The sequence below is a fragment of the Solea senegalensis genome, linkage group LG6 (assembly GCF_019176455.1).
Source record: "Solea senegalensis isolate Sse05_10M linkage group LG6, IFAPA_SoseM_1, whole genome shotgun sequence".
NCBI classification, from domain to species: domain Eukaryota; kingdom Metazoa; phylum Chordata; class Actinopteri; order Pleuronectiformes; family Soleidae; genus Solea; species Solea senegalensis.
This window is the reverse complement of record NC_058026.1, coordinates 18,758,829-18,774,973: the sequence shown is the minus strand read 5'-3', so window position 1 is coordinate 18,774,973 and position 16,145 is coordinate 18,758,829. Positions and strand designations below refer to the sequence as shown.

Below are 16,145 nucleotides of genomic sequence, written 5' to 3'. Positions count from 1 at the left end.
AACCCAGTGTCGCATGCTCCAGATTTCTTCAGTAACCACCAGAGGGCGACATAATATACTATACCATGACTCAGTGAAAACAGAAAGAGTTTGTATGCATAACTCACAAATGCTTTTCTTTTTTCTCCACTCATAAACGTATGCAGTTGCCTTCTTCATTGCATTACAGTATTTTATCTAACACTGACAAGGTAGATCTTAAAAACATATTCATAAAAAAAGAGACTAAGCTATGTCCATTACCGTTTGCTTCATGTGTTTTGGTGGGATCAAATTAATAAATTCCTTTTAATTCTTCTTCTTCTCTTGGAATTTATAGGTGGTTTATTATTATTGGTTGGTCTTGGTGTTTTGTATGCATGCAAGGTCATGCTTCTGTGTTATAACTGTGTTGGTTGAGAGAGAGAGAGTGAGGGTGGGGTGCTATAATCCCTTTTGGGAAAGCTTTTGGTGGTTGTACTGGATTTACAGAACATCTGACTGGTACTACTCACTATTACATGGATTAAATGGACTGTTATCTATCAAATGCATGTTCATGCGGTGGAAGCGACATTCAATTAGCTGCAACGTTGAGAAGGGGGTGTCTGCAGCACCGGTATTGGCAGTATTGGGTATGTTTTTTTATATCTTAAACAACCTGTGGAGGGCAGTAGCGCATGCTGGCGCCATCTAATCTGTACAAATGTGTCGAACAAGAAAAGAGTGGTTTCCGACAGTTACCAAAGAGCCTTGAAAGAAAGAACATCCATCTGGTGCTACTCCATTCACAGTTTATCTGCTTATCTTAAAGTATGCAGCTGTAAGAGTGCGATACGCCACAGTAAAACCAAATGACAACAGAAACACAGTCCAGTGTTTAACCACGTTACGGGACTTGTTTTGTGTTAATATCAAGACTGACGCCATGTTTCTTCTAAATGCGCTATCTTTCCGGTTCTCTCTCGGTGACTAATCTTAAGTGTCCAAAGAGTCTTTACAGTTACCCATGATTCCCTGCAAGCGTATGACCTGTCTCTGGCCTTGACGTGTAGCGCGCTGCTGCTAGTTGTCGGTGCGTGCAAGTGACAGCTGGATAAGGTGAACGTTACCTAGTTAGTGGTTAGTGGTCTGACTGGGAACCGCTACAGCGGAGTTGAGCCACAATGCTGACATGTAGAAGTGTGTGGCGAAAACTCACACCTTTAGCCAGAGCTTCATCTACTCTGTGCCGGCAGAATGTGAGGAGAGCAGGTCAGTAACTAGTCCCACTAACTCACTGTCAACTCACTAGTTAGCTCCAATTCAAAAACGCAACACAGGCTGCAACGTCGACCGTAATTAAACCACACTCCGGGCAACGTTACCGCCGGTTGACCAGATTTACGAAGACGTTTACGTCATCTTCGCTAATTAACACATCGCAAAACACAGAACTAGCTAACTTCCATCATATTTCACTTTATTGATTGCGTTTCTTGTCTGAGTTATTGTCCCTAAAAACAAGCACAGTGGACAAATAAAATGAACTCGCATGTTTCTGTCATGTTTGCTCTGAGTACTATGTTGCTGTGCACATGTATGGTGTAACAACACGTTCGCTCCCACACTCTTTACAGACTGTACTGGTGTGCTGTGTCGGATTCTATTTCCCTGTCGAGATTTGTTTCCTGTAGCGCCACCTCCCGTTGTCATGTGCTGTAATGAGTGCTGAAAACACTCACCAGAAAATGACCTTAGTACAGAACTGCAATGTATACTTGATTATTTGTTACTATTTTGATAATCGATGAATTAGTATAAGTGGTGTTTTAATAAATAAACAACCCCTGTGGTTCTCCAGCTAATTAAATGTGAACATTTTCTGGTTTCCTTCGTCCATATAACCAAAAAAAAAAAAAGCAATAGAATTTTCGGACATTTGAGGACAGTATCATTTTGTATCACATTGTTCGATGTTTTATTTGCCGAACAACAAGAAAATGGAGAATATAGTTAACAGATGAATTGATTATGAAAATAATCAATAAGTTGTAGTGCCGCTGTGGTAGCTATTAAGGTCACCTGTAATACTAATAAACATCTCACAGTTTTTTACAGTAATTACCTACCTCACTTACCTACCTCCCAGCCTCTCTACCTCCTGTCCTGTCCTGTCATTACTTGAAACAATTATTTTCATAATTATTGAATTTGAATTTGTTGATTATTTCCTAAATTATTAGTCATTTAATTTTTTTCACACTTTCCATTCAGAGTGTAAAAAAAAGTAGGAGAAGCTTGTCACATCATACTGTGTGCCAGTGTCTCTTCAGTTTGATGTCAGTATGTGATGTCATGACATTTGTTTACATGAGGGGAGTTGTGTAATGGTGTCACATTGTATGTAGCCAAATCTTTGCTCATTTATATTTCTCTACCAGAAGAGTGACGTTTTATCTACTTGTCTTCTGATTGGCCTACAAGGCTGTAGAGTCAGGGTTATATTGCCACCTGTTGACTTGACATGCTTTTGACAGCACTTAACATAGCGCTTTTGTGTTTTCATGTGGAGGAAGATTTTTTTTAGAGAAATATAAATAAATAGAAACATGTGTGGACAGGATTATTTTTAAGACAGGAGGCGGAAAACGTCAGTTTTTGACTAGGTCTCACATCTAACCTGCCTGGGCTTGCATGGAAACAAACAGGTTAGATTAGGATGTCTTGAACTGGAAGGTTGCGGGTTTGATACCTGGCTCCTCTAGTCTACATTGCCAATGATTAATGAATGTGCTTTTCTTCTGTTTACTGTTTTCAGGGTTCAATAATGGCAGATCAGTACGCGTACAAACTGCTCACATGTCCACAGGACCTGCTGGAGGAGGAGGAAGGCAAACACAAATATACGTCCTTCTAGTTGGTGCAGCAGCCGTTGGTGGTGGAATATATGTGAGTTGTGATGCGGAGTGCACGTGTCAAACATGGTTTCAAGCTCACAGGTGACACTGGATGTTATTGGCAGATACTATGCTGTTTCATAAAGTGATTTTTATTTTTTCCACAGGCGTATCAGACTGTCAAGGGTGACCAGCAAAGATATGAGGAGCGTATGGCACAAATGTTATCCAGATCACAAAAAGCAGCCGAACAGGAAACAGCTGTACCTACCCAGTCAGAGCCTCCTGGTGAGTTTCTATTAACAGATATTAGTTATTCTACAACTATTGAGAGTTTCACATTTTTAATTAATGTTTGCAGCTGCAGAAGCAACAGCGACAGATTTGTGTTATTTGTTATTTCTGTCATTTTCGGGAACATACTGTATGTGTTAAAGGTCCTGTGTGTAAAATTAGAGAGATCAGTGACAGAAATGTGATGTACTACCCATAAGTATGTTTGTATAAGAATATAATTGCTTTAATTGTTTTTTGTTTGACCTTGTCTGTGTCTGTATGAGTGTGTGCATGTATAAGTCCTGTGATTTGTTTCACTGTATTTTGTATTATTACGTTTTGTTGTAGGACCCCCTTCGAAAATGAGATGATTCATCCCAAGGGGCTATCCTGAATAAATAAATTCAAATGTACCACAGCACAGCAAATCAATCAAACTGCATTCAATTTTAAACCTAAATTGCCCCTGTGACCTTGACTTGTTTCTGATTGTCACATGATATGTTGTAGATAAGAATTCCTTTGCGTTAGTCGGATAAATTGTGTTAATTTCTTTCTCAGATGTACCTGAAACAGAACCTGAAGCAGCACCTTCATCAGAGGAGCCAATCTCTCTGGCCTCTGATAGTGAAGCTGCAGCCCCCACTGAACCAACTGAACCACTGTCAGGTAGTGTGCTTCCTTTGTTATACTCTGAAACACACAACAGGATGGGACTACATATGAGTTTATTGTGCACTATAATAGCAAGTGCTGAATTTCCATCATCAGGATAATTGTGAATGGGCAAAATCATTAATATCTCTGTTGAAAGACATTCTCACCAACATACATTTTTAATACTTTTTTACTGTCTTTTTTACATTTTACACTTTCTTAAACCACTTGTGGTACAATGTCAATCTTTTTTTTTTTTCTCATACGTGATTAAGTGTCTCACCCACTGAATACAGCACCATAAATAAAACATCCTATAGTTTGTGGTAGAAATATGATAACTGTCTCAATGCTTGTTGCTGCTGCCCCGTAGTGATAACAGATGCACTATAAATTAGGCAGTCATTGCAGTAGAAAGATTTGTTTTAATGAATGCAATAATTGATACGTTTTTGTATCTTTTTAACATAGAAGTACGATTCACAATAACTGATCAACTTTTTATAATCAAGTGAATAATTGAACCAAACAATTGTTATTAAAGTGCCACAAGAGGAGTCTGAGTCTTTCAGTCTATCCAGGACATCTTGATATATAATGATGTAATTTAAGATTCTTGGAAAAACAGAATAAAAAATGTCCCTAGCCATCTAACATTTATGAAAAGTCACAGTAACTTATCGACTTTTTATAATCAAGTGAATAATTGAATAATCAAATTTCTCAATCCTCAAATTCCCCAAGGGGGAGCCAGAATCTTCTCCGTCATTCCAGGACCTCATGATTTATAATGATGTCAGTTAAGATTCTTGTTTTTCTCATTAAAATGTTCATTACCATCTTTAAGTTTTAAACAGGTTTTTACAATCATAATAATAATTTTGCCAATCACAATTATTTTGGTTGGTTGTGTTATGATAAATTCATATTGTCTCATTCCTATACACTGCATGCGGAGTTCTGTGCACTGTTACATTGTTTTATTACTTTTACTGCAAGTATTATAGTTTAATGAAGACATGGGCAAAATCATTGGTGATCTGTTAAATCAATCTGTTTGTGTTACGTGTTCAACACTCTACTCGAGGTCGTCTGAATATGTTTTAACTTGTGTTGTATTGTCTTCTCAGTGTTGTTATTGTCTATATCCAGAATGTTGACTGCATGATCTGCAGCTGGGCAATATATCAATATTATATCTATATCGTGACACGTGATATGGTTTTAGATTTTGGATATCGTCATATCATAATAAAGTATCTCTGATGATTAAATATCATATAAATGTTTAAGAAATACATGAAATTGTCAAGGTATTTTTAAAAAGTATTTAGTTCTAAGCCTAATGATTTGTGTTATAGCATAATTTGACCATATTTAGAGTCAATGTCATTGTTTCTAACGCACATAAATAGCCTTCATTTAACATTAAAAAGCCAAATAAATAAACCACATCATCTGAAATGAAAGGTAATAAGTGTAATTTAAGATCATGTAATACAGATCATAAACAATAGATATTTTATTAAGCACAAACATCTCACAAGAAAATGTGTGCAGATTTATATGCACATAAATCTCCTATATCAAGATATAGACTGAAATCATATCACCAAAACCTTACAGAAATATTGATTTGATTTATATCGTGATATATATATTGATATTGAATTATGTAAAAAAGAGTTTTTCCCCATATCACCCAGCCTTAGCGATTTGTTTTCTTTTTTTAACCATCTTCCTCTCAGTGATGCATGTCTTTTAGCAGGTTTTGTTGAAGGTCATTTGTTTCCTGTTGTAAACTAACCCTTTCACTGTTTCAGTTCAGCCTTTGGACACTCACATTTTTCCTTCAATTTTTAATGTTTTCCTTGTTTTTTTTTGGTGTTTGTCAGTCATTTCGTCTGTGATTTGTTTTCATATTTGTGAAATCAAGTGTAACTCCTCTCGTGTGAATGTTTGTGAATTTTTTTCCTCTGCAGATATTTGTAATGTTGTGTCTGAGATGCATCTAAAAAGAAGAAAACTTAAAACTATCTGAATACGACACATAGACAAAGACAAAGCTCAATTGCTGACAGTGTACCATTTGAATGTATCATTATTAATGAGAGTAACACATCATCTGCATTTAAAGGGATAGTAAACTTTTCTTCAAAGTGATTGTATGTGTCACTGAAAACATGGCTGCCCCACACATATACATGTATTTAGGTGTAATAGACCTAAATGTCTGTTACATTCAAACCAATATCATATGACTCCACACAATGCTGATTTAATCGGCTCCACAAGACACTGTGTTTTTCAGTATAATGGTGTTTGCGTCTTGTCACTCGGTGACATTCTTGCGCTGCACATAGGAAGCGATTGTTTTATGCAAAGTCAGACAGAAGCAACAGCAACATTGCTCTAATAAAGCAAGACGACTGCAAACAAATGAGCCCAAATAAGCATCTACAAAAAGTTTCATGAAGAAATTCTAAAAAACCTACCCATTCAGCAGTTTTAACAGGTTAAACGCTTCCTGTCTCTGCCCACCTGTGCATTGTGGCTGTATACACAGAAACGCCCCCTCAGTCAGGTGTGATAATTTTGATAGACAGAGCCTGTTTTCAGATGAACACGAGTTACGCACGGCAGCTTTAAGTGGGCATTGGTTTTGTAAGATGAGCCTATAGCCTGTCACTACCTCATACAATCACACTTGGAAAAACCTCAACAAAAAAATAAAATAAATCCATAGTTTAAGACACTTTTAACCATAATCCTCCATCTTCAGTTATTGTGTAAGAATTTATTACAAACCAATACTATGGATTGCCTCAACAGCAGATGAGCCTGTGGTAGAACCAACTTCAGAAGCAGCTGCAGCAGCAGCAGCAGCAGCAGAGGCACCTGCTGCACCTTTAGTGGAGGAGGGTAAGACTTGAAAATACATGATTCCCCCATCTAATCATGAAAATGTTGGGCTTTTTCTTTTCCTTTCTTCCATTTTTTTGTATGTTCTCTTTCCAAAGTGCACCTCAGTTGAATATGTATTCATATATCAGCTGAGTACACATTAGATTTTTTTTTTAAGGTAACTTTTGCCTCTATACTGTTTGACCCAGCAGCAGCATCTGAGTCGTCCCCAGCAGAGCTAACAGATCCATCTCCTGCACCTGTTGAGGAGAGTGGTAAGCACATCTGTGCATGGATCCTGTGATTTATATTTACCACATGCAGGTTTATTGTGTCTCAACTGTGTAACGATGCGGTTATACTAACAGAATCAGCAGCAGCAGTAGAAACCCCTGCAGCAGAGCCTGCAGAGCCTCAGCCCGAAGTTGTAGAAAGTGGTAAGGCAATCGTCCAGCTTTGGCTGGAGCTCAGAAGTTGACAGACATAACATACGATAGTTTGTTAATGTTTATTTCAAGCACCTTTTTCCCCCTTATTTATATAGTTCTTAATATTTTTTTCCCCATAACAGCCTTTCTCAGCGCCTCTTCATGTCTCCTTCTTGTTTGGGTTTTTGTAATGTTAACTGTTAAATCCACTCACATAACAAATGTAATTTCTCTTTGTTTACCAGGTCCATTTACTCCTTTCCAGGTGTATTTTTGTTAATGTTTATTGTTATTGATGAACTGTATTTCTCTCCTGCTTTTGCTTATTGCTCATTTCTCTTTGCTCTTCCTTTCGCCGTTTCTCTCTCATGCAAATTCCAGCAGTGGAGTCTACACCTGCCTCTGCCAAGATACCCTCCCATGCCCCCTACCTCCTCATTGGAGGAGGCACTGCCTCTTTCGCTGCAGCCCGTTCTATTAGAGCCAGAGACCCCAATGCCAGGGTGAGTCCAGCCTCTGTTTTTACACAATGAAATCTAGAAAAAGTGGAGTTTAGCTCATTATCCATCTACTTTCACCAGTGTTTTTCTTAAGAGTGCTTTGTCCTTGTGTTTGCTACCAGGTGCTAATTGTGACTGATGAGCCGGACCTTCCATACATGAGACCACCTCTGTCCAAGGAGCTGTGGTTCTCCGATGACTCCAGTGTAACAGAAACACTGCGTTTCAAACAGTGGAATGGAAAAGAAAGGAGGTGTGTATAAGTTTGCGTTTGTCCCACTTATGCCTAATTAGAGAGTGTGGTTGTATGAGGTACTGACACATACACAAGAAGCTGCTCAATTGTATGATATCTTTAGAATATATTTGCTGCTTTATCTTGCTGTTTGACTTTTTTTGACAAGCAACTGAATTTACTCGTACATTGCTCACTTTCCTGCACCAAAGTCTATATCAAAGTTTTTTAAGTCATGAGGTCACAGGAGCTGCTGTTCCAATCACTGCTACTGTTTGGTTAGTTTGTGTCACCTACGTCAATCTGAACTAGAGCTGCAGCAATTTTGATAAGTTCTCAGATTTTTCAGCTTCCTAAATGGAAATATTTTCTCTTTTTTTTGCTCAATATAACAAAGAAATTAAAACGGAATCAAGACATTTGAGAACATCATCATTTAGAGGTTTTGGGAAGTACTGATCAACATTTTTTGGACCAAACAAGTACTTGATTAATTGAGTAAATACCAATCTCACCAATCTAAAAAGGCTGTCTAATGGCAAGATAAACCACTGAAGAAGGTGTTGAGGAAGATTAACTATTTACGACATGAACATTTCCCTCAAAAACACCAGGTGACACAACTTGCTATTGGCCACTGAAAGCACACATATGGGAAGATATCTTATTAGTTTACACACTCCGATTGTTTTAATATCTTTGTATATCTTTGCCAGTATCTTCTTCCAGCCACCGTCGTTCTACATTCAGCCAGAGGAGTTGGATAGTGCAGAAAATGGGGGAGTGGCTGTTCTCACTGGCAAAAAGGTGCATAAATAACACACACGAGAAATTAAGATTTTTTAAAAAAATCTAAATCTCATTTGACGTTTGGACTATCTTGAGATTTTACACAACAAATGCATAATTTAATATTTTCAGGTGACTCATATGGACGTGAGAGGGAACAAAGTAAAACTGGACGACGGTACTGAGATTTCATACAACAAGTGTTTGATTGCGACAGGTAAGAGAGTGTAAATGCCTCTGTTAATGCCTATGTGTCTTAAAACGCAGAGAAATCAATTTGAACTTTGCTTTTCAGGCGGCGTGCCAAGAAATCTGCAGGCTATTGAAAGAGCAGACGAGGAAGTGATTAAGAGAACAACTTTGTTCCGCAAGGTCAGTTTTTAGCTTTATATCAGCTTTGTATGTACTGCTGCCACAAAGAAAAAGTTGTGTGTGTCTCTCCTTTAGATGATTCAAGATGTGTGTATATATATATATATATAAGGAAGATACTTTTTATTATGGGACAATTTTATACAATTTGGTATGCGTTGATTGGATTTGACACAACCTTACCTAACCTTAACCATAACTTAACCTAACTATAATTCAAATCTTAGCCCTAAACTTAACGAGTTCCTCAGAAATAAGATTCTTCCTCATTTGGACCAGGTTTTGGTCTCCATTAGGACTACCGATCCTGTTGAGGTCAGTTTTTATGACAGAAAAGGTCCTAAAGACGTAACAAATACAAGAACACCCACACGCATGCTGTAGTGGGGACCAAAGCAACTGAACGTCACAGTTATTCAGTGTTTGTATAGAATATTCACATAAAGTATTAAACCACTTGTTTAATATGTAGAGAAGTAATATTTTCACCATTTAGTTTAATCATAGTTTCTAAGACAAACCAAGCCCCTAGTAAATTATGTATGAAGCAGCTGTGTTCTCTAGGGAAATTCACATATTAGATTGGGACTTGATATGGGAAGATACTCACCAGTAGATGATGATGATGATTACTATTGTTGTTGTGGTTTAATAATGGATTTGCAATGGATACTACAATAAAAAGTCTGGGGATTGTAAATGTGTGATGAGATGCTGTGGACTGGATGTTTGCAAGTAGATTATTTCAGTTTTTGGAAACTTAACACATAAAATAAACTAAAACTAAAGCTCCATAGAGTGTTTCCAATGGTAATGAGAAAGGTAATGTTAATTGCTTTAAAAAAGTCAATGACTTTAGTGTATGTATTGAAATCCAATTAATGATAGTAAGTGATGGTGATAGTGATAGTAAAGGTATGACATATATGACCTTTTTCCAACTCCTGTCGATAACATACATTTTGTTTTCCTGCACAGATCGATGACTTCAAATCCTTGGACAATGTGTCCAGAAATGCTAAGTCTATCACAATCATCGGAGGCGGCTTCATGGGCAGTGAGCTGGCCTGCGCCCTCGGCAGGAGATGTAAGACTCCCAAACAAGATGGTGGACATTAACAGAAGAAATGATGAGCTGTTATTTAACAGATGTTAGCTGCTGTTTTCTCTTTCTGCAGCAACAGAGTCCGGTCTGGAGGTGGTACAGATGTTCCCTGAGAAAGGCAACATGGGAAAAGTGCTGCCTGAGTATCTGAGCAACTGGACAACAGAAAAAGTCAAGAGAGGTTAATGTCCTTTTTTTTAAAATTCGTAGCTTGAATGAATCTCATTCATACAGCTAGTTGTAAGAACTGGTCAAAGAGACACACAAGGAGGAGTCAAGGATAATCTGCAGAATTATGTATACATAAAGCTTTTAAAAAAACCAAAACAATAATAATAATAATGATGAAAAATAAAATAAAACAAGTTGTAAACACAGTGTAAGCTTTGTGATCATGCTCTATGCTTCCTTCTCTACTTATGGTGTATTTCTGTGGCATTGTTACAGTGCCACATACAGGCCCAGTAGATGTACTACAGCGTTTAAAGTTGTTTTTGGGGTGTTTTGTGTGGATGAAGATATTTTTTAAAACCATTTATTTACAGTATTTACTGAAAACATTTTAAGAGCAAAAAAGTTGTGGTTCTGGTTCAGTGTGTCTAAGGCCATAGAGTTTTAATCATTTTTTAATATAAAATATTCTCATTTTGGTTTTCCAGAGGGTGTTAAAGTCATCAAAGAAGCGTTGGTGAAATCTGTGACCTTCAAAGATGATAAATTAGAAATCCAGTTGAAGGATGGCCGATTGGTAGGTTCTCATCTCTGAATATTTGTATTTCATTTCAGGAAACGTAGAGCTTTATTTTCAGTCTCTTATTATTTGTGGCTTTGCCTTCGCAGGTGGAAACTGATCACATTGTTGCAGCTGTTGGGCTGGAGCCTAATGTTGACCTTGCTAAGTCTGCAGGTCTGGAGGTGGACTCTGACTTTGGTGGCTTCCGGGTCAACGCAGAGCTGCAAGCCAGGTCCAATATCTGGGTGGTAAGTTCCAGATCAGAGCTGTTGAAGAATGATTCAAAACTATCTTTCCACTTTAGCCCCTGAACCATTTGTCACCATGTTGGTCCAGCCAAGACCACAATAGAATCAAATATTAGTTAGTTAACAATGAACTTAACAATTTACAACTTGTTTTTTATACTTTTTTTGTTGAAGGGTTTGTGGTCTATGTGGAGTAGATCTGCAAAAATGTCTCCTTTTTAAATTTACTACTCACTGCTAATTCTAAACTTCTTACATGAACAGAGTAATCACTTTGGTAAAAATAATTCAATGTCATAAGGAATTTAATGCCACTAGGTTTCATATGTATTTTTTATTATTTAATAATGATTTATTATTAGTTGATCAATCACAAGCTCTTCAACTGAACTCATTAAAAACATTTATGGGTTACAGGTTTATGTGGTGTTGTATGTTAAGAAGCATGTAGACTAATGTAGTTTCAGTTAACTAGTTGTGGTGGTAGTTTTACTGTTAATGATTGAATGTCTTGGACCAATGTGAGCTATTTGTTATTCCTGACTTCTTACTTGAAGCCTACAATGATTAATGGATTAACTGTTAGTCAGTAGTTTGATACGACTCACCCTTGTTTTTCCAATTGAACAAATGTGCTTTTTTATTTATATAGTGCTTTTCTGTTATTGATGACCACTCAAATCTGCTTTACGCTACGGTTTTGCCATTCACACCCATTCACTCACACTTTCATACAGCCACTTTCACACAGTCATCATGACAACTGTTCCTCTTTCCAGTTAGTTGCACTCCACAGAGTGGGAGTGAACTAACAAATTTTGTTTTTGGTGGCTCTGTGTCTGTCTGTCTGTCTGTCTGTCTGTCTGTGCTTCTGCATTTGCCACTATGACCAACAGAGGCTGCCATCTCTGATTGCCTTGTTTTTGAATGAAGTAACTTTTTCCACATCCTAATCCAAGCCTCTAATCCAGACTTCCCTCTGTCTCATCTCAGGCAGGCGATGCTGCATGTTTCTACGACATCAGACTGGGTCGCAGACGAGTAGAGCACCACGATCATGCTGTTGTGAGTGGAAGACTCGCAGGAGAGAACATGACAGGAGCTAACAAACCTTACTGGCATCAGTCAATGTTCTGGTAGGTATCTGGCTACTTCTGTTCCTGTAGTTACACATTCAGTACAGTCCTCCAAACGAAAGCTGTGGCAGCAAATTGAGAAAACAGCTTTAAAGTGATAGTTTAGGTCTTTTAATTGTCTGTGTGTTACGTGCTGATGCATAGTCAGACACAGATTAGGGATGGGCGATATGTCATCGTTTATGATATGTCTTCAAAAACATTCCCCAGGGTAAAAATATGTCATCCCACGATAAAAAAAATTCCATTGATGTTAATTGATGAAAGAATTAACGGAGATGGACTAGCGACCTGTCCAGGGTGTACCCCACCTTTCACCCTCTTTCAGCTGCGACCTTCATGTGGAGGGTAAAGCGGGAGATGATGGATGGATGGACTTGTGTGTGTCTGTTTAAAAAGCATCACAAAGTTCAGTTTCCTGTTTTGCCTTATGCATCTATTAACTAATATTCAGAAAAACAACATGATTGTTTGAGACATCTGCAACTATAGAGCTCTGGTAGCTGACCTACTTTTTCTGAGAGACTTTTGGAGAGACTGACGTGAAAGCATGTATTGTTCTAAAGGTCTTTGCACAACAGACAGGATGAAAGTGCGTATAATTTGGATGCAAATTTATAACCCTCTCATGCACGTCATCAAGCACAATGTGAAGAAACTAATAAATTATGAGGACAAGGGGAAAAAAATGGCATCATGGTCTGTCTGTGTGTGACATTAAAAAAAACATACATACACATGGCCAATTATGCCCATTAGGTGATGATGTCATTTAGGCCAATAGCTACTTTTCCTTGCTGAGGAGTAATGGTTTGAAATAATCGGGATTTCAATTGTGACCCAAATAATTGTGATTATGATTTTTCTCCATAATGGAGCAGTCCTAATGTCAGGAATAATGTCTTCTCACACGGCATGGGCATTATAAGGATCTGATATATGCAGTCTGTCCCGCTTTGCGTTATATCGGCCGATCTCCGTGGATTTAAAGTGACAGTAAACTCTGACAAGTTTTTTTTTTTTTTTGCTGCATCTCAGGCTGCCATGATGGAGGGTCATAGAAACATCGGAGTCATGTGACGTCCGAAGGTCTATAGAGCTGCGCTGTCTGTCTGAAATGGGGCAGAACAAAAGACTAGGAGCTCGTGCGGGAGGCAGCATAATGCGGCAGCATGATGCAAATAGTGACACTGTTCACTAGGGCTGCTCGGTTATGGAAATCCCGATTATTTCAAATGATTACTCATTTACTTGAACTTGAATCATGGAACCATCCATGTTTACCTTTAAAATAACTATAAAAGATTGTATATTTAGTCGACTGAATGCCTGTGTTCTATTTTTGCCGGATGACGAGCGAGACAGGAAGTCAAACACCATTGAAAGTATTATTTTCCTCTTTTGTAATAATTGTTTTTTTTTTCCCATTGTTTTGTTTTTGGAATCGTAATTGAAACACAAGTTTGGATTAATTGCACAGTCCTACTATTCACAGATCTACACAGCAAAATACTAACTTATGATCTCTTATGTTGTTAATGGAACTGTAGAATGTGTTATAACTTAATATAAAACAAAAGTGGGGTAAAGTGGACTATGGACACTGTAATGGAAAACTTCAACACAGGAAAGATAAATCCAGTTTTTGCTTCTGTCACAGGAGTGATCTGGGTCCCGATGTAGGATATGAAGCCATTGGGATCGTTGACAGCAGCTTACCAACAGTAGGAGTGTTTGCCAAAGCCACTGCCAAGGACACACCAAAAGCTGCTACAGAGAAGTCAGGTAGGAACATTCACTGGGTAGGGGGGAAAACAGATCTTAATCCTGTAAAGCAACAGCAAACAGAGATGGAGTTAGAGGACTAAGAGTCAGACTGAAGCTTGTGTTAAACGCACTGCAGGAACTGGGATCCGCTCAGAGAGTGAAACAGAGGACACAGCTGTGAGTCCAGTGGCCTCTACAACGCCTGCTGCTGCCGTGGAGCAGCAAAGAGACAACTACGGCAAAGGAGTCATCTTCTACCTGAGAGACAAAGTGGTGGTGGGCATCATCCTGTGGAACGTGTTCAACAGGATGCCCATTGCAAGGAAGGTACACACTGTTCCTATATAATAGCAACTTTTAACAAGGCTGTTGAGAGCACAAGTGACATTACTTCAAAAAACAACTATCCATACATTTCTGTGACATACTCCTTTCAAAGGAAATGTCATTCCGTCATTTTTAAGCAACGTCATTACCAAGCAACCAGTCAAACATCATACAGTATGGCAGCATGAAAAGTGTGCATAGAAGTGGATTTTGTTGATTTAAGAAAATAATATCTGTCTGTTTGTAGATCATCAAGGATGGAGAAGAACATGCGGATCTAAACGAAGTGGCCAAGCTCTTCAACATTCATGAGGATTAATGTGTTCCAGACCATTATTATAGGAGAGCACTTATGCAGACTGAATCATTGCCACACTCTTTAAGAGGCAACCAATCTAAATGGGACGTTGAACATCCTGTCACTGTAATATTTTCATATTTGAAATTTGTCTGTGCAGGCACCTGTTTGTTTCTTTGTCCTGCTACCGCCACCACACCTGTGTGATTGTGTGTGTGTGTGTGTCTGCTTCCCCCACCAGGCTGGAAACATGTTAAACATGGGAGAAATCGTTTCACTTCGTGTGATCAAAGCAGCTAGTCGTGAGAAAAAGCTGCAATAAAAACTATTTTTAAACTGGAGTGATGCTTTTGTTATCGCACTGAGCTGTGATTGTTTGGTTGGTAAATACTGTGAGGTTAAGCTCATGTTTCTTGAAGCACGTTAATGCTTTAGTGTGGGTCACACGTCTCAACTGTAGTACTGGACCATGGAGGGACAGTCCAAATTTAAATCCAAAGTTGAATTGTATTAGCCTAGTCGACATTACGTGCATTATGTGCACCACTGTTCACCTTCCTGAGCCAAGAACCAGCTTGAAACAAAGACGCTCGTTCTCACTGAACGATAAGATAATGCTTTATTAGTCCCTCAATGTCCGAGCAGCAAAGGCAGTAAAGGTGAATGTAATAAATAATAAACATACATTTCCACATCTGTGTGGCACGCTGCTACAATGACAGTTCAGAGGTCAAACTGTAGACATAAAACTGAGCTTAGTTGAACTTGGTGTCACACATCACGTCACACAAAAAAAACATCTGTGGGTCCAGACCCAGACTTGGAGAACCACTTGTGTTGGTGCTGGCAGCCAAGGCTCAAACTGGCTCTCAGTGCAGGGTGAACACAGAGCAGTCAGTGAGTGTGTGAGTGCTCGTCATACAATCCTGAACTACCCCTTTAAAACTGAGCTCTAACATCAGCTAATGGCAATTACCGTTCATACAGTATAAATGGGCAAAGACAGACTTGTATGGTAGAGAATGTGACGTCCACTCCAGCAAAACATTAGGATGACACTTGGCCTACTTATCTTGTCCGGGGGTGAGAACACTCAAGCATGCAAAATGTTTTTCTCTTTTTTTTCTTTTTTTTTTTTTCTTCCTTCCCTCTAACTGTGGACTTCGTCTTATTAGGAGTGCATTCATGTTTTCTTCACATCTCTTATCCAGTTTGACAGTGTGAGCTCTGGAGCCAAAGTGTGGAACAGCCTCTCAAGTGTGAGGCAAACACGTGCAGCCATAACGTCCTGTCGCTTCCTTTGACATTAATTTTACACGAGTAAATGGCCGAACAACCCCCCCAACACACACACACACACACACACACACACACACACACACACACACACACACTCCCTCTCTCTCTATATGTATATACTATATGGGGGATTAAGCACAAGGCCTCTGAACTTGATAGTCTATTTGGAGATGAAATAATTAGACCAGAAACTCAACACAGCTCTGTGTGGAT

General features: G+C 38.5%; 1 protein-coding gene across 10 annotated transcripts; it reads left to right on the top strand.

Moving 5' to 3' along the window:
• The first annotated feature begins 994 nt into the window (after positions 1-994).
• On the top strand, positions 995-14,974 carry aifm1 (apoptosis inducing factor mitochondrion associated 1). 10 transcript variants are annotated; one of them, XM_044028828.1, is made up of 20 exons: positions 995-1,233; positions 2,780-2,910; positions 3,026-3,146; positions 3,696-3,803; positions 6,627-6,713; positions 6,905-6,970; positions 7,064-7,132; positions 7,505-7,626; positions 7,746-7,876; positions 8,575-8,665; positions 8,780-8,864; positions 8,943-9,019; positions 9,998-10,106; positions 10,198-10,305; positions 10,784-10,872; positions 10,965-11,105; positions 12,099-12,241; positions 13,902-14,026; positions 14,145-14,335; positions 14,583-14,974. In XM_044028828.1, exons 1-20 carry the CDS (start codon positions 1,146-1,148, stop codon positions 14,652-14,654), a joined length of 2,154 nt encoding a protein of 717 aa, XP_043884763.1. In that variant the 5' UTR covers positions 995-1,145; the 3' UTR covers positions 14,655-14,974. The 10 variants fall into 10 exon arrangements, with proteins under 10 accessions (XP_043884763.1, XP_043884764.1, XP_043884762.1 ...); XM_044028829.1 differs by having other exon boundaries at positions 996-1,233; positions 6,908-6,970; XM_044028827.1 differs by having other exon boundaries at positions 996-1,233; positions 6,624-6,713; positions 6,908-6,970.
• Positions 14,975-16,145: the final 1,171 nt, after the last annotated feature.